The sequence below is a fragment of the Triturus cristatus genome, chromosome 8, assembly GCF_964204655.1.
Source record: "Triturus cristatus chromosome 8, aTriCri1.1, whole genome shotgun sequence".
In the NCBI taxonomy this organism is placed as follows: Eukaryota; Metazoa; Chordata; class Amphibia; order Caudata; family Salamandridae; genus Triturus; species Triturus cristatus.
In genome coordinates, this window is record NC_140591.1 from 321936042 (window position 1) to 321953783 (window position 17742).

Consider the following 17742-nt stretch of genomic DNA (forward strand, 5'->3'; position numbering starts at 1 on the left):
TATATATATATATATTTATTTATATAAAGCAGTTTTCCGTTTCTGGAGCCCAAGACCCTTCAGAGCGGCCTCATTGTGAATGGGCACGGAACATCCCACAACAACACTTGCCATGCAAAACACTGTTATGAGGCCCAATACTGCCACTCAAGCTCCTGCACAGTCCAGCGGAGCCAACTTCCCTTTTCCCAACGTTTCGGCTGTATATGGAAGGAGACACTGACATGCGCTTTGGCGTGCAATTTCAAAAGTTTTTTTAATCACGTGACTTGACTTTAAAACCAACTCCCACCATGCAATGCAGTACACTTATAAGATATTTAAACTGGAAGTCCTTAGTTTTGAGTCTCGTTGGACATTAATGCTTGGTGTCTGCACTGATGTTCAAGTGGTTAAAATTATATGAAGCAGTCAGGTGAAAAAGCCGCAGTGTTTCCATTCTGCGTGCGACCAGCAGAAACCATCTGTTGCAGCATGATCTTCGCAGGAATCATCCTGCTCAAAACCCTTCCACACGCAACCCATTTTTGCTCATTAGCATATCCTCCTTAGGTTGGGAGCGTGAGTGAGTCAGGCTCCTCAATTGATATCCAAAAAGCAGTTATGAGGCCCAATACTGCCACTCAAGCTCCTGCACAGTCCAGCGGCGCCAACTTCCCTTTTCCCAAGAATATATACAAAAATATTTTTATTTATACATAGATATATATATATATATATATCTATATATATATATATCTACTTATTGACACAACCAAAGGTTACATGGACGTCATAGTTAGGAAATATATATTTTTGGTAAACGTAGAGCTAACTATAACTCACGACCCCCGCAATGCACTGCTTATGACCTCACATAAAACACCACTCATGACATGGTCAGTGACATCAATGATGTAATCACTCATGACATAATTCAGTGACTGAGTGTTTTTAAACAGTTTATGAGTGTTAAATAAATATACCAAGGTGTATTGGTGAATCAGTGGGTGTAAAAGTGCCTGTACGGATGATTCAGTGGGTGCGTGACTGACTGTATACGTGAGTGATTAGGAGTCTCAGTGAATGTATGGGTGAGTGACTAGGTTGTGTGAATGTCTTCTTGCCCCCCCAAGGACCCTCAGCACCCAAGTGGACTTTATACCCCAACTAGGAGCACACCAGGAGGCGCGTTTGGACAGCAGTGGAGAAAGGGGGCCGGCCTGTAGCGAGTTGCCGGCAATTTCTTTTTGGTTTTTCTTTTTTATGAAGGGGGCTGCGTGCACCCCCTTCCCTGGACCATGTTCCACCCCGGGGACCCCATCTCCTGAGGCCTGCCCCTTTTTTCATTTTTGTAATAAAAAACAGGATTTTTGGCCCAGGTGACACCATCCCACTGGGGCCCTGCCTTTTTTTATAAATAAAGGAAGGGGGGCTGCATGGCCCCCTTCCCTGGGCCATATTTCTTTATTTTTTATAAAAAGGGAGGGGGCCGCACGGCCCCCCTCCCCAGACCAATTTTGGACCCAGGGATCCCATCCCCTGTGGCCCGGCCATTTCATCTTTTATTAACAGTCATACAACCAATAATAGCACATAAAATTAATATATGAACACACTAAGATAATAGAAAACGATATTCTTTTACAACAATCATTTTAAGAACAATATTAACAACAATGATACGCTTGAAAACGATATTAACTATCTGAAAAATCAATATTCTTGACAATGTTATTTCTGCATCACGATATTTTTGGATGACAATATTTTTTTTTCTGATATTTCTCCAACTCGATGTCCTAATACCCTCTAGCTCTGTCACAAGAGTGTCTTGGAAAACACTGACAGTTTCAAAAAGGTGGATCATTTTGTTCTCAAGAACATTTTTATCCTTTTTTTTAAGTCATTTTTTTCCTTCCTTTTAGTTTTTAATTTTAACTTTCTGATTTTTACGCTCACCTCTTCTTATAGTTTTTAGTCTGACCAAACCTTCAAAGTAAGCCTTGCACTCTAATTGTATCCAGCAAAAGAAGGTGAGTTGCCCCCTGACTTAAAACGTATTTGAACATTTCTTTGAGTACAGTACTTATTTAATCTCTCATGTAGGTGCTCATATTTTCCATGGGCGGACAATGTCGCACTGCATTGGGGCATGATTATATTAGGCATGATTGCATTAGCGGCTCCTGGAGGGAGTGCTGCGGGCGGTGGGGCTGGGAGGGGCAGGGTGGGGGGTAGAAAACTCCGGCATACGGCCGATAGGAGTTAGGTAAAGAAATAAATAAAACTAATTAAATTGCGCGCGCTGCAATGCCAAATGTGTTGCAGCGCGCGCAATTTAATTTGTTTTATTTCTTTATTTCTTTACCTAACTCCGATCGGCCGTATGCCGGAGTTTACTACACCCCCACCCTGCCCTCCCACGCCCCACCGCACTCCCTCCAGGAGCCGCTATTGCACGATTGCTCTGTTGAAACTAGGGGATCAGATTGTTGAGGCACCTAATGGTGCACACATTGACTATAAAGGAATATTATCAGGTTTTCCAACAGCAAAAGCAACTATACCAACACTACATGGAGCTTTGTGGGCAGGCCTTGAAGGATGTCTACCATTTCAAGCATCTATACAATTTTTATTGTATTTGACAGTCCGATATGCACCACTAGGAATTCTTCTACAAAAACAATGCAGTAGTTTCACTTGCGGGTCCCAAATTCCTGCCTCACTTACCATGAATGTAAGGAGTTCTTAGGGCCCTGGAAATGCCATGTGAGCAAGTAAAGAGAACTCAATGTTCTAACTAACGACCTGCTTTGACAGATACATTATTACAATAATAAGAATTTATTCCTACCCAAACAAACCTTTTTTAGCAGGATAATGAAAGACTGCGAAAAAACATAACTTCTAACCTGTCCATGAAGCTTGCATGCAGCTCTTTGATGGCAGTTCATAGCTCGCTGAGCTAGATTATGATTCTAACTTACGAACTACACAGTAACAAAATAATATCTGTGACAAGAGCAGTAACCCACTGAGCTACACACATAAAATATTGTTCTTCGTGCATGGTACACGTTCTTTGCAGCAGGCATTTTAACCCTCTGCGCTACCTTAGATGAGTCAAAACTGCCACTAGACAAAACTCCCATCTCTCTCCAGCAGGTACATTAATCACCAGAGTTAACTTGACACTTTTATTGCTGCCCTAAAACTGCTGAATATACAAGGAACTTTGCAGTGCTTTTAAAACTGATGCACTGCTACAAAACCGCCCTCAATAACAAAACTGGCCCCCACCCTTCCAGTCTTCTGGGGAAATGCCTGATGCCCGGTCCGGCCAGTCCGGTCTTGGACCTTCGTCTAGCCGAGAAACTCAATACCCTAAAAAAATATCTTAAACGTTTAAATTCTTTTTCAAACAGTTACTCCCATTTTGATGATATTATATTTCAGCTGCCATTTACGTCAGGCTCACACTTGTTAGTTTCACATTTTTGTTAATTTGAAATTCATCTTTACATATTCCTACACGGTAATATGGAAGCCGGAGCAGCAGACATAGAATCTTTTAAGTGTCTGTCCACTTTGTAGATGCCATTAGATTTCTAAATCCAACAACAGATTCGGAAACTAACTCCATCACTCATCCATCAAAAAGACTTGTATTTCCCACTCACTCTGAACCACCTTCATTCATTCTGGGTTCCTCCATTAAACTTCATGCCATTTTCTCACATTTCTCTTGCATAAAGCCCACCTTGAAATGTGTCTTTCTGTTGAATTTCGTTAGGAAATCTCTAAAGAGTTTCTCCACACTGCCGCTTCACTTTCTCCATTCCCTCGCCTACATTTCAATGTCTACATTTTCTAATATAACTGCTTCAAATGTATATATCCTTGCTATTTCAGTATTTTGAGGGGTGCTAGTAGAGAACCAACTACGTCCGTAACTCTAGAATAATACATTATTGTAGTGTTGTTACATTCCTAGCACTGGTTACCACAACATCCTGCATTGTTTTATCCACCCTTACTTAAGACTTATTGTGCTGTATTGCATAAAGAGAGCACTGGAGCCGGCAACACTAAGGACCTCATTAAGATGGCGGACGGACAAGCGTCTGACCGCCATCGCTGCGGGCAGGAACAATCCGGCAATGAGTTGGTGGTCCCATGTGCCGTATTTGGATACGTACGAAACGCAGGCAGTCATAAAATGCTGTTTTCTAGTGCAGCTTGTGCTGCTTCCCAGGAAAAGGGCTGCAGCACAAGCCGCACTAGAAAAAAGCAATTTGAGCACATCCATGAACCATGTGCTAGGCACCATATGGTGCCTGGCACCCAGTGCATCGATGTGTGGGGGGCACAACATGTGCCCCACAGGCCACTCAGCAGTGGATCCCAAAGTCCATTTCCATCTACCTATTCATAGCGGTAAGACCGCCATGAACAGGCAGTTGTTGAAAGCGACATCCTAATCCCTACGGTGGTGCCTGTGCAGGCACCACCTCCATTGTAGGGATTAGTGTTCGACCGACACCTTAATGGGCTCCTTGAGTCTGTCGGAGGCAGCGGTCCCCCCCCCCACCAAGACATAATCACTCTGAACGCCGGTATTGTAATCCGGCAGTCGGACCGACTGCCTGGATGTTGGGTGGACTGCCACCGACAACCTGTCGGTGGTGGTCCTCCCGCCATTAAAATGAGGGCGTACGATCTGACAGACTCTGCCACAGGTTTGGGCTGACTGGTGTCTTCAGTAGTTTAAGAGCTGGAGCAGTGCTATTTTACTACCTTAGACAGTGGCAAATGGGTGTCTTTTACAGAAACGTTCAAGGCATGTGCTACGTTTGACTGGAATAACAGCAGCATGTGTTGAAACATCAAAAGTAAACAACTGAACCTAATGAAATAACCAGTGTTTAATTTGAAAAATTAAGAGTGCCAGTCCCCAAATCTCGTCTCAGGAGCCTGTGGCCGGTGCAATGAAACGTCACTGCACCCAATACCAAGGCTGCGTAGCCTTGACTCCACCTTATGCCTCTTTAATCCATTATGAAACACTCCCTGTCTCTTTATTCCACTCTTGTAGGTTGCTGCTTTCTCCCTTTGTGATAGTTTCTCCATCGTTCTCTTCCTCCGTGTTTCCGAATTGAATGTTTTTCCAGTAAATATCTGATGAAAAAATAAGTGCCGGTCCTTCACAAATGAGTGCTAGTGCCCCCCCACCAGTAACCACCAGCTCAAATTAAGCACTGGAAATGACTTACACAAAGCAACACAGCAACACAATTAAAGCATAATAGAGCACAATACAACATAACAGACAGAACAAAAAGCAACTTAACAATTATAGTAGAACACAACCAAATAACATAGCATTATTGCAGCACAAAAAAAACAACAGAACTCATCAACACCACACTAAAATGTCACACAATAAATATGTACAAACGTTCTTGTCTCACACTACCACCTCTAGAATCCTGTTTTCATAATAGGTGGCAAAAGGTGTTTGGACCATACAGTGCATTACCTTAGCACCATGGACATGAAATCGTGCCAGTCAAAAATGTTTGGTGACTCTGAGGCCAAGATCGAAAATGTCTGTTTCAGTCTATTTTTTATATTTTATTTTAATCTGATTTCTTCACTGAAAATAATTTGAGTGAGCAGGTGCTTGGTAGACACCGGCCTGCAACTTGTTTTACGTTGTGACAGCATTCACAAAGTGCTCAGCCACCCGTGTGGGTTTCATCATGGGCACTTGGACACAATTGAGGTGTTTGCATTCATGGATGCACTGGTCTTTAGTCATCAGATAGTTGTATGCTGTGCATTAAAGATCTGCTACTGATGCCAGCATCGTTAATTGTGAGAACACGTTTTCTTTTTATAACATTGCACTACTACCACAGAAAAAGGGCATTTGTGCCAGTGACTCGCCTGCTGTGCGAAGATTTGAACAGGTCACTTTCCAAGACTCCTCACATTTAATCATTCATTGCAGTGGGACATTCTGGTTAGTCTGACATTGGCATGGCCCTATCTAGACTTCTGGTTAGTCTGACATTGGCATGGCCCTATCTAGACTTCTGGTTAGTCTGACATTGGCATGGCCCTATCTAGACTTCTGGTTAGTCTGACATTGGCATGGCCCTATCTAGACTTCTGGTTAGTCTGACATTGGCATGGCCCTATCTAGACTTCTGGTTAGTCTGACATTGGCATGGCCCTATCTAGACTCAGGACAAACAGCCGAAAAAAATCTAGTTGGTGCATATCAGATGAGTATCCCCTCTGATACTTGTAGGTTGTTTTCTACTACAAATGCTGGACTACAAACAACAGAATGCAAAGGTAAACATCAGTATATAAGAATTCAAACGAGAAATCAAGCAACTCACGATCAATCCATCTCTGCATGACTGTGGGATGCTGCTTTTCTGAAACAAATAGCTAAATGCAAATTATGCATTGGTATTTAAAATGCAGGATAAATCAAGTTGGTCAACAATGGCGTACTCTACATAGCAATTGAGCCGATATAGGAACTATGGGCCTTATTTAGAGGTTGGTGTAAGGGATACTCTGTTAAAACATGGCACATATCCCACCCACCACATTACAGGTGCTATAGCCTATATTGCACTTGTAATACGGCTGACGGGACATCTGCCACTTCTGTGATGGAAACTCCATATGGACTATGCCACTCAAAGGCACAGAATCATAGGGACAGCAATGGTAGTTGCAATGGGCAGTACCAGTTGTGGATGGCAAACTTCTTAAAAAAAAAGAAAAAAAGCATTGTTCACAACTCTTACAATCTACATTTGTTGCAGGTAAAAGTATAAACAGGAAGTGGAGAAAGAGGCTGTGCTATAGCTCTCCGAGCCACGCCAACAGGAATTCCTGCTGGCTCTTACCCGGTTTCTATTTAGAGCCCTCTACTGCTAGTGATGTGCGCCCTGTTACACAATTACACCGCCAACTGCAAAGGGACTGGAATGACAAAGACACCATTCACCAGGTCATTATAAGTAAATGAATGCATCTTATTACTAAAAATTCAGGAGTAAGCCGCACCTAAGTCAAGAGTAAGCCACAGCTCGCACACACAGCTTTGTGAACATGGCCCACCGTGAGCAGAATTTCAACATATATTGGACTTCATCTCCTCTTGACAGTGTGTGTAGTACTAGACTCCCGCACAGTCCCATGTTCTGGCCCCAGGTCGATAGTACATACAGTAGTAACAGACAATTGTAACATGAAACGCAAGATTTGTTAAAAAAAGATAGTAGTAGAAATTAGTAAAAGTAAAACCAAATATGTTTTTTGTGTTAGATCCAGGTAAATAATTTTTGGAACAAGCACAATGTTTACAGTCATCAGTAAAGAACCCAGAAAGCTGGGTGCTGGCATGACTGCATTTATTTCCCCCCTAAAATAATGGGAACTCATGGAGAAATCCTGAATCTCATTCAGAAACGTTGCAGCCTCTCACTGAATCAAGGGGTATGCTGAGGATGAGCTCAGTGATAACAGATCAAAGGAAAGAGCTGGCTAGAGCCATATTTAGAAGCTGTAAGCAGCAGCTTAGGACGAGGAATGTGCAAAAAGACTTTCTCCCACAGCCACAAGTCCTTAACAATGCCAGACTACTGTTTGATGTGAGAGCATGCAAAGGCGGTAATGTTCTGCTGTGGTCAACCGAGTTAAGAACTTTAGCCAGGGAAAAATCCAGTCTGGCTTCCGAGCACCAAGGCAGCTGCCCGCATGCAGCACACAGAATCCAGGCATTAGTTTTATACACATCTCAAAAGTACAGTGAAGACCAGTGCCGTCTTAACACATGGGCACGCTGGGCATTTGCCCATGAGCAAAGGATCCCCATGCAGACCAGAATTTAACACTCATTTTCCATTAAACATTTTTAATCCTGTGAGTGGTTGTGTAGATAGGGCCCAGTGCACTGCTTTGCCCAGGGGCCTATAATGCGGTTAAGACGGCCCTGGTGAAGACTACTCTCCGTTTACATTCTCTGCTGGTCAAGCATGGGCACCAACACCACTGCCCATCAATTTTGTTGGTGACATTTTTCTAGACTTTGCCTCCTGGCTTAACTGGTAGAATCAAAAAGTGCTAGCTAACTGCACAGAAGAACATCTACATGGAATATTACACAGCTGGCATGTCACAAAAATACACTTACCAGTGATATACTGCACAGGGGCTGTATCTCAATAATGTACATCCAAATGTAGCAATACACAGTTGACCTGCATCACCATTATGCAACCAAATAAAGTATCAGACCACTGACCTGCCTCAGTGATACAAAGCCAAATGTACTATTGCGCCGCTAGCGTAACCTCAAATGCAACATTATGCAGCACATTACCACCGTATCAATACAAATCTGAAATTATACAGCTGAACTACCTTAATCATATACACAACACATAAACCATTACACATCTAAGCTATGTCAACAATGTCAATCTGAATGTAATATTACACAGCTTACTCACCTCAATAATATATAAAACCACATTCTTGTAGAAGCAGTACAGGATGCATTTTGTGACACGATTGTAACTGCAAGCTCCATGAACTAATAAAAGTTTCTCCAAGTAGGAAAACTGTGGGGAGAAAAACATGTTTGAGTAAGGATAGTTGAAACATAATTCATAGTTAATGATTTGTGGAACATGCTATGAATTATTGTGCATCCATCAAATGAATAATTAAGTGCAATTGCCCCCCCCCCCCAAGAATGGGCTGGAGCTGTAGGCCTAGTGAGAGGTAGGGCAATTAACAGCTGTAAATGCCTAATGGCGGGGGGCAGTACAGCCATTAGCACCAGTCCCCACAGTGTTAGCAGACAAAAACACAAGGGTAGCAGTGAGGAATATAGGCTAGGGCATACGCCTTGCATACAGTTGGAAAATGTGTTTGTAGGCTCTTTACTACTTACTTTCTTTTTTAAAATGATGAGGAGCAGTAGTTTATGAGATGTCAGCAGTGATGTAATCAACTATGTAATTTAACATGTCATGAATGATGTAATATGCAAGATCATTAGCAGTGCATGGATGGAGCACAAGTTGTAGTTAGCTTATTGAATTATAATTGGGCGAATTTCGGAGTTTTTTTTATTTGAAATGTGTTAGTTTTTGTCTCATTTCAACATCTAACTCTGACATGCTACTTTACCCTATGATTTTTCGGTGTGTGTGTGTGTATATTATTCAGCACCAGACCACAGCCCTTGAATTGCACGAAATATGTAGCACATCCATCTGGGGAAAAATATCGGACTTCACCGACCATCATGCAACGTGATGAACTCATTCAGAGGCGTCCAATCAGGGCTCACGATATGGCATTAAAGGGAAGGTGGTGCTGTACATGCGCTTTTTGACTACATTCACCCTTTGAAAAAGATTATTCGAAACGCGTCAGGGCTGGGGTCTGGTGCTGAATAATACTGGCAAGTGCAACTGTTTTACCAATAAATAAGTGTTGGGGAAAGCTTCTCTGTGCTCGAGTGCGATTCGTATGTTGAAAATTCCCCACGAGCTTGATATATATATATATATATATATTATTATCTACTGGCGGTCGCCAGTAGATAGTTATAGTTACAACCTAGTTTCCATAGGAAATCTCAAAATTCTATTTTGAATAACTTTGGCGCCGGTTGACGAATCCTCGCGAAATTTTCAAAACTAATGGGGCGCTCCGTTCAGCTCCTACCCTGAAAGTCTCGGGGTGATTCGTCAAGCGGGGGCCGAGAAAAAAGGGGGGTCCCAAAACGCGTTTTCCCCATGCATTTTTCCATAGGACCTTTAGACACAGCTACAGCCAGAACGGCTGAACAGAATTACTTGAAATTTGGCAAAGAGGTAGTCCTCAGGTCAGGCATGTGCCTTTTGCATATATGGTGTAAATCCGTTCAGTAGTTCCTGAGAAAATCAAAAGTAAAATCATATACATATCTGGGCGGAGCCTAACCACACATCTCATTGTGAGATCTGATTGGCTGTCAGCACTTCATCCAAGAAGTGTTGGCAGCCATCTTGGGATCAATATACATGATAGCACCTCATTAAAAAGCATTGCAGTTAATAGAAGGTTTTAAGACCTTAGTTACATTATAAATCATTTGTTGATGGTACCATACTCATTTTAGGAATTGTAGTATGTTCTAAGGTGATTTTACCATGTGAAAAAGCCTTCTGCTGGGATATCATGAATCATGTTTGAGAGAAAACTATTTTCACATGCTTTTCCCCACAGAGGTTTGGAAGGTGATCTATAAGCTAAACTGAGAGCATATTTTCTGGAAATTCACATTATCTTTCTCAGTCATGTGAGAATGAAGTCTGACATTCTCAGTAAAACATGTACATCCAACAAGGGCAGAGACTGTCAGTTGATTCCTTTGTGTTCTACTGCAGCTTCCCAGAGTGTTCCAAAGAACAACTAGAGCGCTAACAGTCTTACTTATGACAAAGGTATGGCACACCTGAAGCCATCTTGATTGGAATAAAGTGGTAACATTTAAAACATTTAATTTAAAAAGGAACAACATGAGAGGGTTCATTTTGCCATAGAATATATGATTAGTGCTGCAGAAAGAAAAATTAGGGCACATTTTGAGTGACTTCTCAAATCCTCTTCTATTTCATTAAAGAATTCTGACATGCAGACTGAAACATGCACTTTCAATACCAGCAGCAGACTTCCCTGGTGAGCAGTAGCTTTACTACAGTGATCTAATGAGCAACTAGAGTGCTAACATTCTGAATTTATGGCAAATGTGTGACACATCTGAATGCCTTCTTCATTGAATCAAAGTAAAAAACTGACAGTATGCCTACTGAGGAGACTGCAGTAAATGAGGAAATTAGGAAACTTCATAACAAGTCTCCCAAGATTGCCACCAGAGACAAAAGAGCCCAAATGTAGCACAAATATCACCGAGATGTAGCCCAAGTATAGCCAAATGACAGAAATCCCAAAGTGTTTTAAAGAACAACTAGAGCGCTAACAGTCTTACTTATGACAAAAGTATGGCACACCTGCAGCCATCTTGATTGGAATAAAGTGGTAACATTTAAAACATTTAATTTGCAAAGGAACAAAATGAGGGGGTTCATTTTGCCATAGAAATTATGACTAGTGCTGCAGAAAGAAAACTTAGGGCACATTTTGACTTCTCAAATCCTCTTCTATTTCATTAAAAAGTTCTGACATGCAGACTGAAACATGCACTTTGAATACCAGCAGCAGACTTCCCTGGTGAGCAGTAGCTTTACTACAGTGATCTAATGAGGAACTAGAGTGCTACCATTCAGAATGTATGGCAAATGTGTCACATCTGAATGCCTTCTTGATGGAACCAAAGTAAACAAGCATTGAAAATGCAATAGGTCTCGCCCTCGTTTAAGTTAAAGCAATTCTGTTTGTAATTAGGTGGCTTTTTAGCTTTGCTTTTATTAGTGATTTTCAAAATTTCATGTAAATAAGATGCATATTTGTATATGTATGCATGCATTTATATTTGTATTTATATAGATATGCAGATTATATATATGTTTATATATGTATGTATATACATATATATACACATACATATATATAAATGCATATATGTGCATATGTGTGCGTGTAGAGAGAGGTAGAGAGAGGTAGAGACGTAGAGGTAGAGAGGTAGAGGTAGAGAGGTAGAGAGTAGTAGAGAGGTAGAGAGTAGTAGAGAGAGAAGTAGAGAAAGGTAGAGAGGTAGAGAGTAGAGGATGAGTAATAGAGAGTAGAGAGAGAGTAGTAGAGAGAGTAGTAGAGAGTAGTAGAGAGAGTAGCAGAGAGTGAGTAGGAGAGAGTAGTAGTGAGTAGGAGAGAGAAGTAGTGAGTAGGAGAGAGACGTAGTGAGTAGTAGAGAGTGAGTAGTAGAGAGTAGTAGTGAGTGAGAAGTAGAGAGTAGTAGAGAGTAGTAGAGGGAGTAGTAGAGAGTAGTAGAGAGTGAGTAGTAGAGGGAGTAGTAGAGAGTGAGTATTAGAGAGTGAGTAGTAGAGAGCAGTGGAGAGTGAGTAGTGGAGACTGAGTAGTAGAGAATGAGTAGTAGAGTGAGTAGAGAGTAGTAGAGAGTGAGTAGTAGAGAGTAGTAGAGAGATAGTAGTAGAGAGTGAGTAGTAGAGAGTGAGTAGTAGAGAGTGAGTAGTACAGAGTAGTACAGAGTGAGTAGTAGAGAGTGATTAGTAGAGAGTAGTGGAGAAGTAGAGAGTGAGTAGTAGAGAGTAGTAGAGAGTGAGTAGTAGAGTAAGTAGTAGAGTGAGTAGTAGAGAGTAGTAGGGAGTAGTAGAGAGTGAGTAGTAGAGTGAGTAGTAGAGTGAGTAGTAGAGTGAGTAGTAGAGAGCAAGTAGTAGAGAGTGTGTAGTAGAGAGAGAGTAGTAGAGAGTAGTAGAGGGTGAGTAGTAGAGAGTGAGTAGTAGAGAGAGTAGTAGAGAGTAGTACAGTAGTAGAGAGTGAGTAGTAGAGAGTGAGTAGTAGAGAGTGAGTAGTAGAGAGTAGTAGAGAGTGAGTAGTAGAGAGTGAGTAGTAGAGAGTGAGTAGTAGAGAGTGAGTAGTAGAGAGAGAGTAGTAGAGAGAGAGTAGTAGAGAGTGAGTAGTACAGAGTAGTAGAGAGTGAGTAGTAGAGAGTGATTAGTAGAGAGTAGTGGAGAAGTAGAGAGTGAGTAGTAGAGAGTAGTAGAGAGTGAGTAGTAGAGTAAGTAGTAGAGTGAGTAGTAGAGAGTAGTAGGGAGTAGTAGAGAGTGAGTAGTAGAGTGAGTAGTAGAGTGAGTAGTAGAGTGAGTAGTAGAGTGAGTAGTAGAGAGCAAGTAGTAGAGAGTGTGTAGTAGAGAGAGAGTAGTAGAGAGAGTAGTAGAGAGTAGTACAGTAGTAGAGAGTGAGTAGTAGAGAGTGAGTAGTAGAGAGTAGTAGAGAGTGAGTAGTAGAGAGTGAGTAGTAGAGAGTGAGTAGTAGAGAGTGAGTAGTAGAGAGTGAGTAGTAGAGAGAGAGTAGTAGAGAGAGAGTAGTAGAGAGTGAGTAGTAGAGAGTAGTACAGAGTGAGTAGTAGAGAGTGATTAGTAGAGAGTAGTGGAGAAGTAGAGAGTGAGTAGTAGAGAGTAGTAGAGAGTGAGTAGTAGAGTGAGTAGTAGAGAGTAGTAGGGAGTAGTAGAGAGTAGTAGAGAGTGAGTAGTAGAGTGATTAGTAGAGTGAGTAGTAGAGAGCAAGTAGTAGAGAGTGTGTAGTAGAGAGAGTAGTAGAGAGTAGTAGAGGGTGAGTAGTAGAGAGTGAGTAGTAGAGAGAGTAGTAGAGAGTAGTACAGTAGTAGAGAGTGAGTTGTACAGAGTGAGTAGTAGAGAGTGAGTAGTAGAGAGTAGTAGAAAGTGAGTAGCAGAGAGAGTGGTAGAGAGTAGTAGAGAGTAGTAGAGTGAGTAGTAGAGTGAGTAGTAGAGAGAGAGAGTAGTAGAGAGTGAGTGGTAGAGAGTGGTAGAGTGAGTAGTAGAGAGAGTAGTAGAGTGAGTAGTTGAGAGTGAGTAGTAGAGAGTGAGTAGTAGAGAGTGAGTAGTAGAGAGTGAGTAGGAGAGAGAGTAGTAGAGAGGGAGTAGTAGAGAGAGAGTAGTAGAGAGAGAGTAGTAGCGAGTAGTAGAGAGTGAGTAGTAGAGTAGTAGAGAGTGAGTGGTAGAGAGTAGTAGAGAGTGAGTAGTAGAGTAGTAGAGAGTAGTAGAAAGTGAGTAGTAGAGAGTGAGTAGTAGAAAGTAGTAGCGAGTGAGTAGTAGAGAGTGAGTAGTTTAATTTAAAAGGAACACAGTGAGGAGGTTCATTTTGCCATAGAAATTATGATTAGTGAGGAAAAAAGAAAAATTAGGGCACATTTTGAGTGACTTATCAAATCCTCTTCTATTTCATTAAAAAATTCTGACATGCAGACTGAAACATGCACTTTCAATACCAGCAGCAGACTTCCCTGGTGAGAAGTAGCTTTACTACAGTGATCTAATGAGCAACTAGAGTGCTACCATTCAGAATTTATGGAAAATGTGGGACACATCTGAATGCCTTCTTGATGGAATCAAAGTAAACAAGCATTGAAAATGCAATAGGTCTCGCCCTCGTTTAAGTTAAAGCAATTCTGTTCGTAATTAGGTGGCTTTTTAGCTTTGCTTGTATTAGAGTTTTTCAAACTTTCATGTACATACCATGCATATGTATGCATATATGTATATGTTTGCATGAATTTATATTTATATAGATATGCAGATTATATTTATATGTTTATATATTCACTGAAAAAACCATAGGTTTCACACACGTTATAGTTACGAATTAGCATTTAAAAAACCTTGCAAATTCACTTAAAAAACCATAGGTTTCACACATGTTATAGTTAGCTGGACATTTCACTCGTAAAAAACCCATGAAATTCCCCCGTTATAGTTAGTGCAGGCAACTATAACTCAGGCGACCGCAATCCTCTGCTGATGACGTCAGATATTACATCACTGTATTTAGACACTTATTTACCCATGTCTTCTTCCATTAATCTTTAGCTATACATATATTACAAATATTTATTTTTCATAAAGACACATATGTCATCAGTGATGTAATATCTGACGTCATCAGCAGAGGATTGCGGTCGCGTGAGTTATAGTTGCCTGCACTAACTATAACGGGGGAATTTCATGGGTTTTTTACGAGTGAAATGTCCAGCTAACTATAACATGTGTGAAACCTATGGTTTTTTAAGTGAATATACATATACATATATATGAATTTACAGGGGGAAAAACATTAAAGTGAATTTATGGTTACTTTTCATTAATCGAAGTTTGCCAGTTACGGTTAGAATCACTATCCAAAAGTCGCACAATTCACCAGTTAAGGTTAGAGCTGTAATCCATCTTTTTCCACACTTTTGCCTTAACAACTGTTATCCCAAATAGCCACCTAGAAACTTTTTTTTATTTATTTTTTACTCATAAGATTTCTAAAAATGTGTTTTCATCTTCTCTTCATATTTCCTTATTTTGTGCACCACATCATATGTGGACTTCGACTCTATGCAACCTTCAGGTGTGGGTTGACCTCCTACTGTTCCATACTTGGCATCACCACTTGAACACTTGCCATAGTTTTACTCCAACTGCCTCTAAACTGATTATCTCCTGTCCGCAACACATCTCCTCTCTCATGCTTCGAACGTGGAGTCATTCCATGGTTGTGGATCCAAAGGAGAATAATCCTTCTGCTCAAAAAGCCCACAAGTGACTCTGCAGGCAATACATTCTTCTAGCCAGGAAGAAGGGTGAACAACTCCCCAATAATGCAGTCCTTTGTGGTCTTCTCTGGTTCCACCATCTCCCCAGTTAAATTGAACATGCCATCAGTAGCAGCGGATGTTCCTGCAGTCTTTTGCTGCGCCTCGTCTGCCATGGTATGATGGATTACTGCAACCTCTCCAAAGCACAACTGCTCAGGCCTCCTGCTCTTTCCAAAATGGTTGATGTGCTGTGATCCTATGGGTTTGGCACATTTCTATGTGTTTTATGGTTACCTGAGTTCTCAGCAAATGAGATACTCAAAATGTCCTTTAAAATGTAAATTAGCATGTGGCGTGGGCAAGAAGTTCATTACTAAACTGGAAGTTATGCTTTCTTTGCTAGACAAGCAAGAAAGTTGATTCAGCGTAAGCGGTATAAATATTTTTAGATTTAACTTAAAATTCACTACTTACTCATTTAGCCCTCTAACTGTACTACGCCCCCTACAGCTCAATGGATCAAATAATTGCCATTACCATAGAGGGAATGGTCCTCTGATGGATCTTTTTCCGCTGATAGGAGGGGTGGGAATTCGGATGTCCAAAAAACATAATGTTAGCCACCAAATGAGGACCGTTAATTGGTGAATAACTCACAAGTTTGAAATAAGGTTCAAATACACTACTCACTCTCAAGATCATACAGAAAAAAGAAAGTATCGCAATGGGGAGACCTAACCTCCTAAATAAACTAAGTCAAACTAGAATGAAACACACTAGAAGCTCTGTTACTACAACACAGACTAAAAGAAGCAATACTTGATATTCTGAAAAGATAAGCAGAAGCGCCCTACAATGCATTTAGATCAAAAAGGAAATTTAGCACAGTTCAAATAAAGAACATCAGGACACAATAATAGACTCAAGCAGATTAGAGAGTTGACTTAGTGTATTAATGTTCCAAAATCAATACAGATGAGCAATTTCTTAAGCATCTCAGTCAAGAATATTAAAGCATGTAGTACAATACTACACATTTAGTCAGAGGTTCAAATCCAAAGAGGATGGTTTATAACAAACATCAATTGTGAGGTTACAGATTCCTACCACCAGTAAAGGCAGAAAAATAGTTCAGCTATTTTTTACAGCATCTAAAGATTTAAAGCAAAGGAATAAAAATAATCAATCTTAAAGTCCTTAAGGGAAAAAGGCAAAATAAAGTAAAATCAATTCGTTCAGCAAAGGATTCCAGGTCTACAGCATTAAGGCTACACCATCAGTAAAAAGGCAGTCCAAGATAACGAAAAATAATAGCGTTGTGTTTAAAGAAAAACAAATGTGATGAGCTGTGTCCATAGAATGAAAACAATATTAAAATTGTGTTGTCAAACTGGAAAAAATGAATGGGGTTGCCCCTACTTTGGGGTTTCTTCTTTTATAGTCCGTATGACACCTTAATGATGTGATGTCACTCCACTAGTCAGTCCATCGTATGACTAGTTTACATATGTAGTCACCAAATGCATTTTAGTTACTCCTGCATTCTTTCCCAAGCATTTCATGTAAATGACTTGGCTTTCTGGGCCTTACAGGTTTGTCAACTGTATGAAACATACAATGTAACAGACTATGGCATCAGGTTAGAGTTGAATTTCCCACCGAGCCATCTCACAGTGAACCTCGAAAGAATGTCCTTTGTATGTAAGATGAAATATGTACTTAACAAATAATGCAACATTTGAAGAAATGTCATTTAATTATTATGCATGCTAAGAGAAAATTGCAGCTCAAGAAAGAACACTTTTAAAGATTAAAATGCATACATCAGCTTTATATGAATTTAACTTAATTGGCATCAAGTATATTGCATCTAACCATCGTTTCATAATAAGAGAAGAGTAATAAATGATTCACCAATGTATTACACAAAATTGATTATTGTTGGCTATGGCCTACAGCCACACATTTTCAACATCCATACATGTAAATTATTCTGAAAAAACATTTTATTAAAATTGTTTACTAATTTTTATAATCATTAGAATCTCTTCTATCTCCTGTAAGTTTCAATTTCCTAACTCATTTTATTGCATAATTGCTTCAACTGAACTGTTAGTCCTCATCATTAGATTCATTTGTTTTCATCAGTACGTGAATAGTAAAACATAATTTCATTACAAGACCGGAGGCTACCATTATGCTTATCACTTTTAATGCGTCACCAAGCAGCCGCGTACATCACAAAGAAAGTGTTCCAAATAGAACGTTAAAAATAATAAAAGGCATGAGCCCACAACATTCAGCCTCTTTTAAATGCGGCTCCAGGCAGATAAGTTCTCTTATACATTCCTTATCTAACTTGCATCTATACTGTATCTTATTGATGTTTTATAATTTGTTTGTTATTTATTCGATGTATTATAATCTATTTGTTG

The 17742-nt window shown here is 40.3% G+C and overlaps 1 protein-coding gene across 3 annotated transcripts in view; it reads right to left on the reverse strand.

Annotated features, from left to right (window-relative positions):
- ATP8A2 (ATPase phospholipid transporting 8A2) overlaps positions 1 to 17742 on the reverse strand; it is a 2139258-nt gene that overhangs the window by 797204 nt on the left and 1324312 nt on the right. For all 3 annotated transcript variants that reach the window (XR_014967690.1, XM_085621612.1, XM_085621613.1), the window contains exon 27: positions 8526 to 8636. Coding sequence is in view for 2 of the 3 variants with exons in the window: in XM_085621612.1 (XP_085477738.1) it covers positions 8526 to 8636 (111 nt within the window). In the remaining variant the exon portion in view is untranslated. The remainder of the gene's footprint in view (positions 1 to 8525; positions 8637 to 17742) is intronic.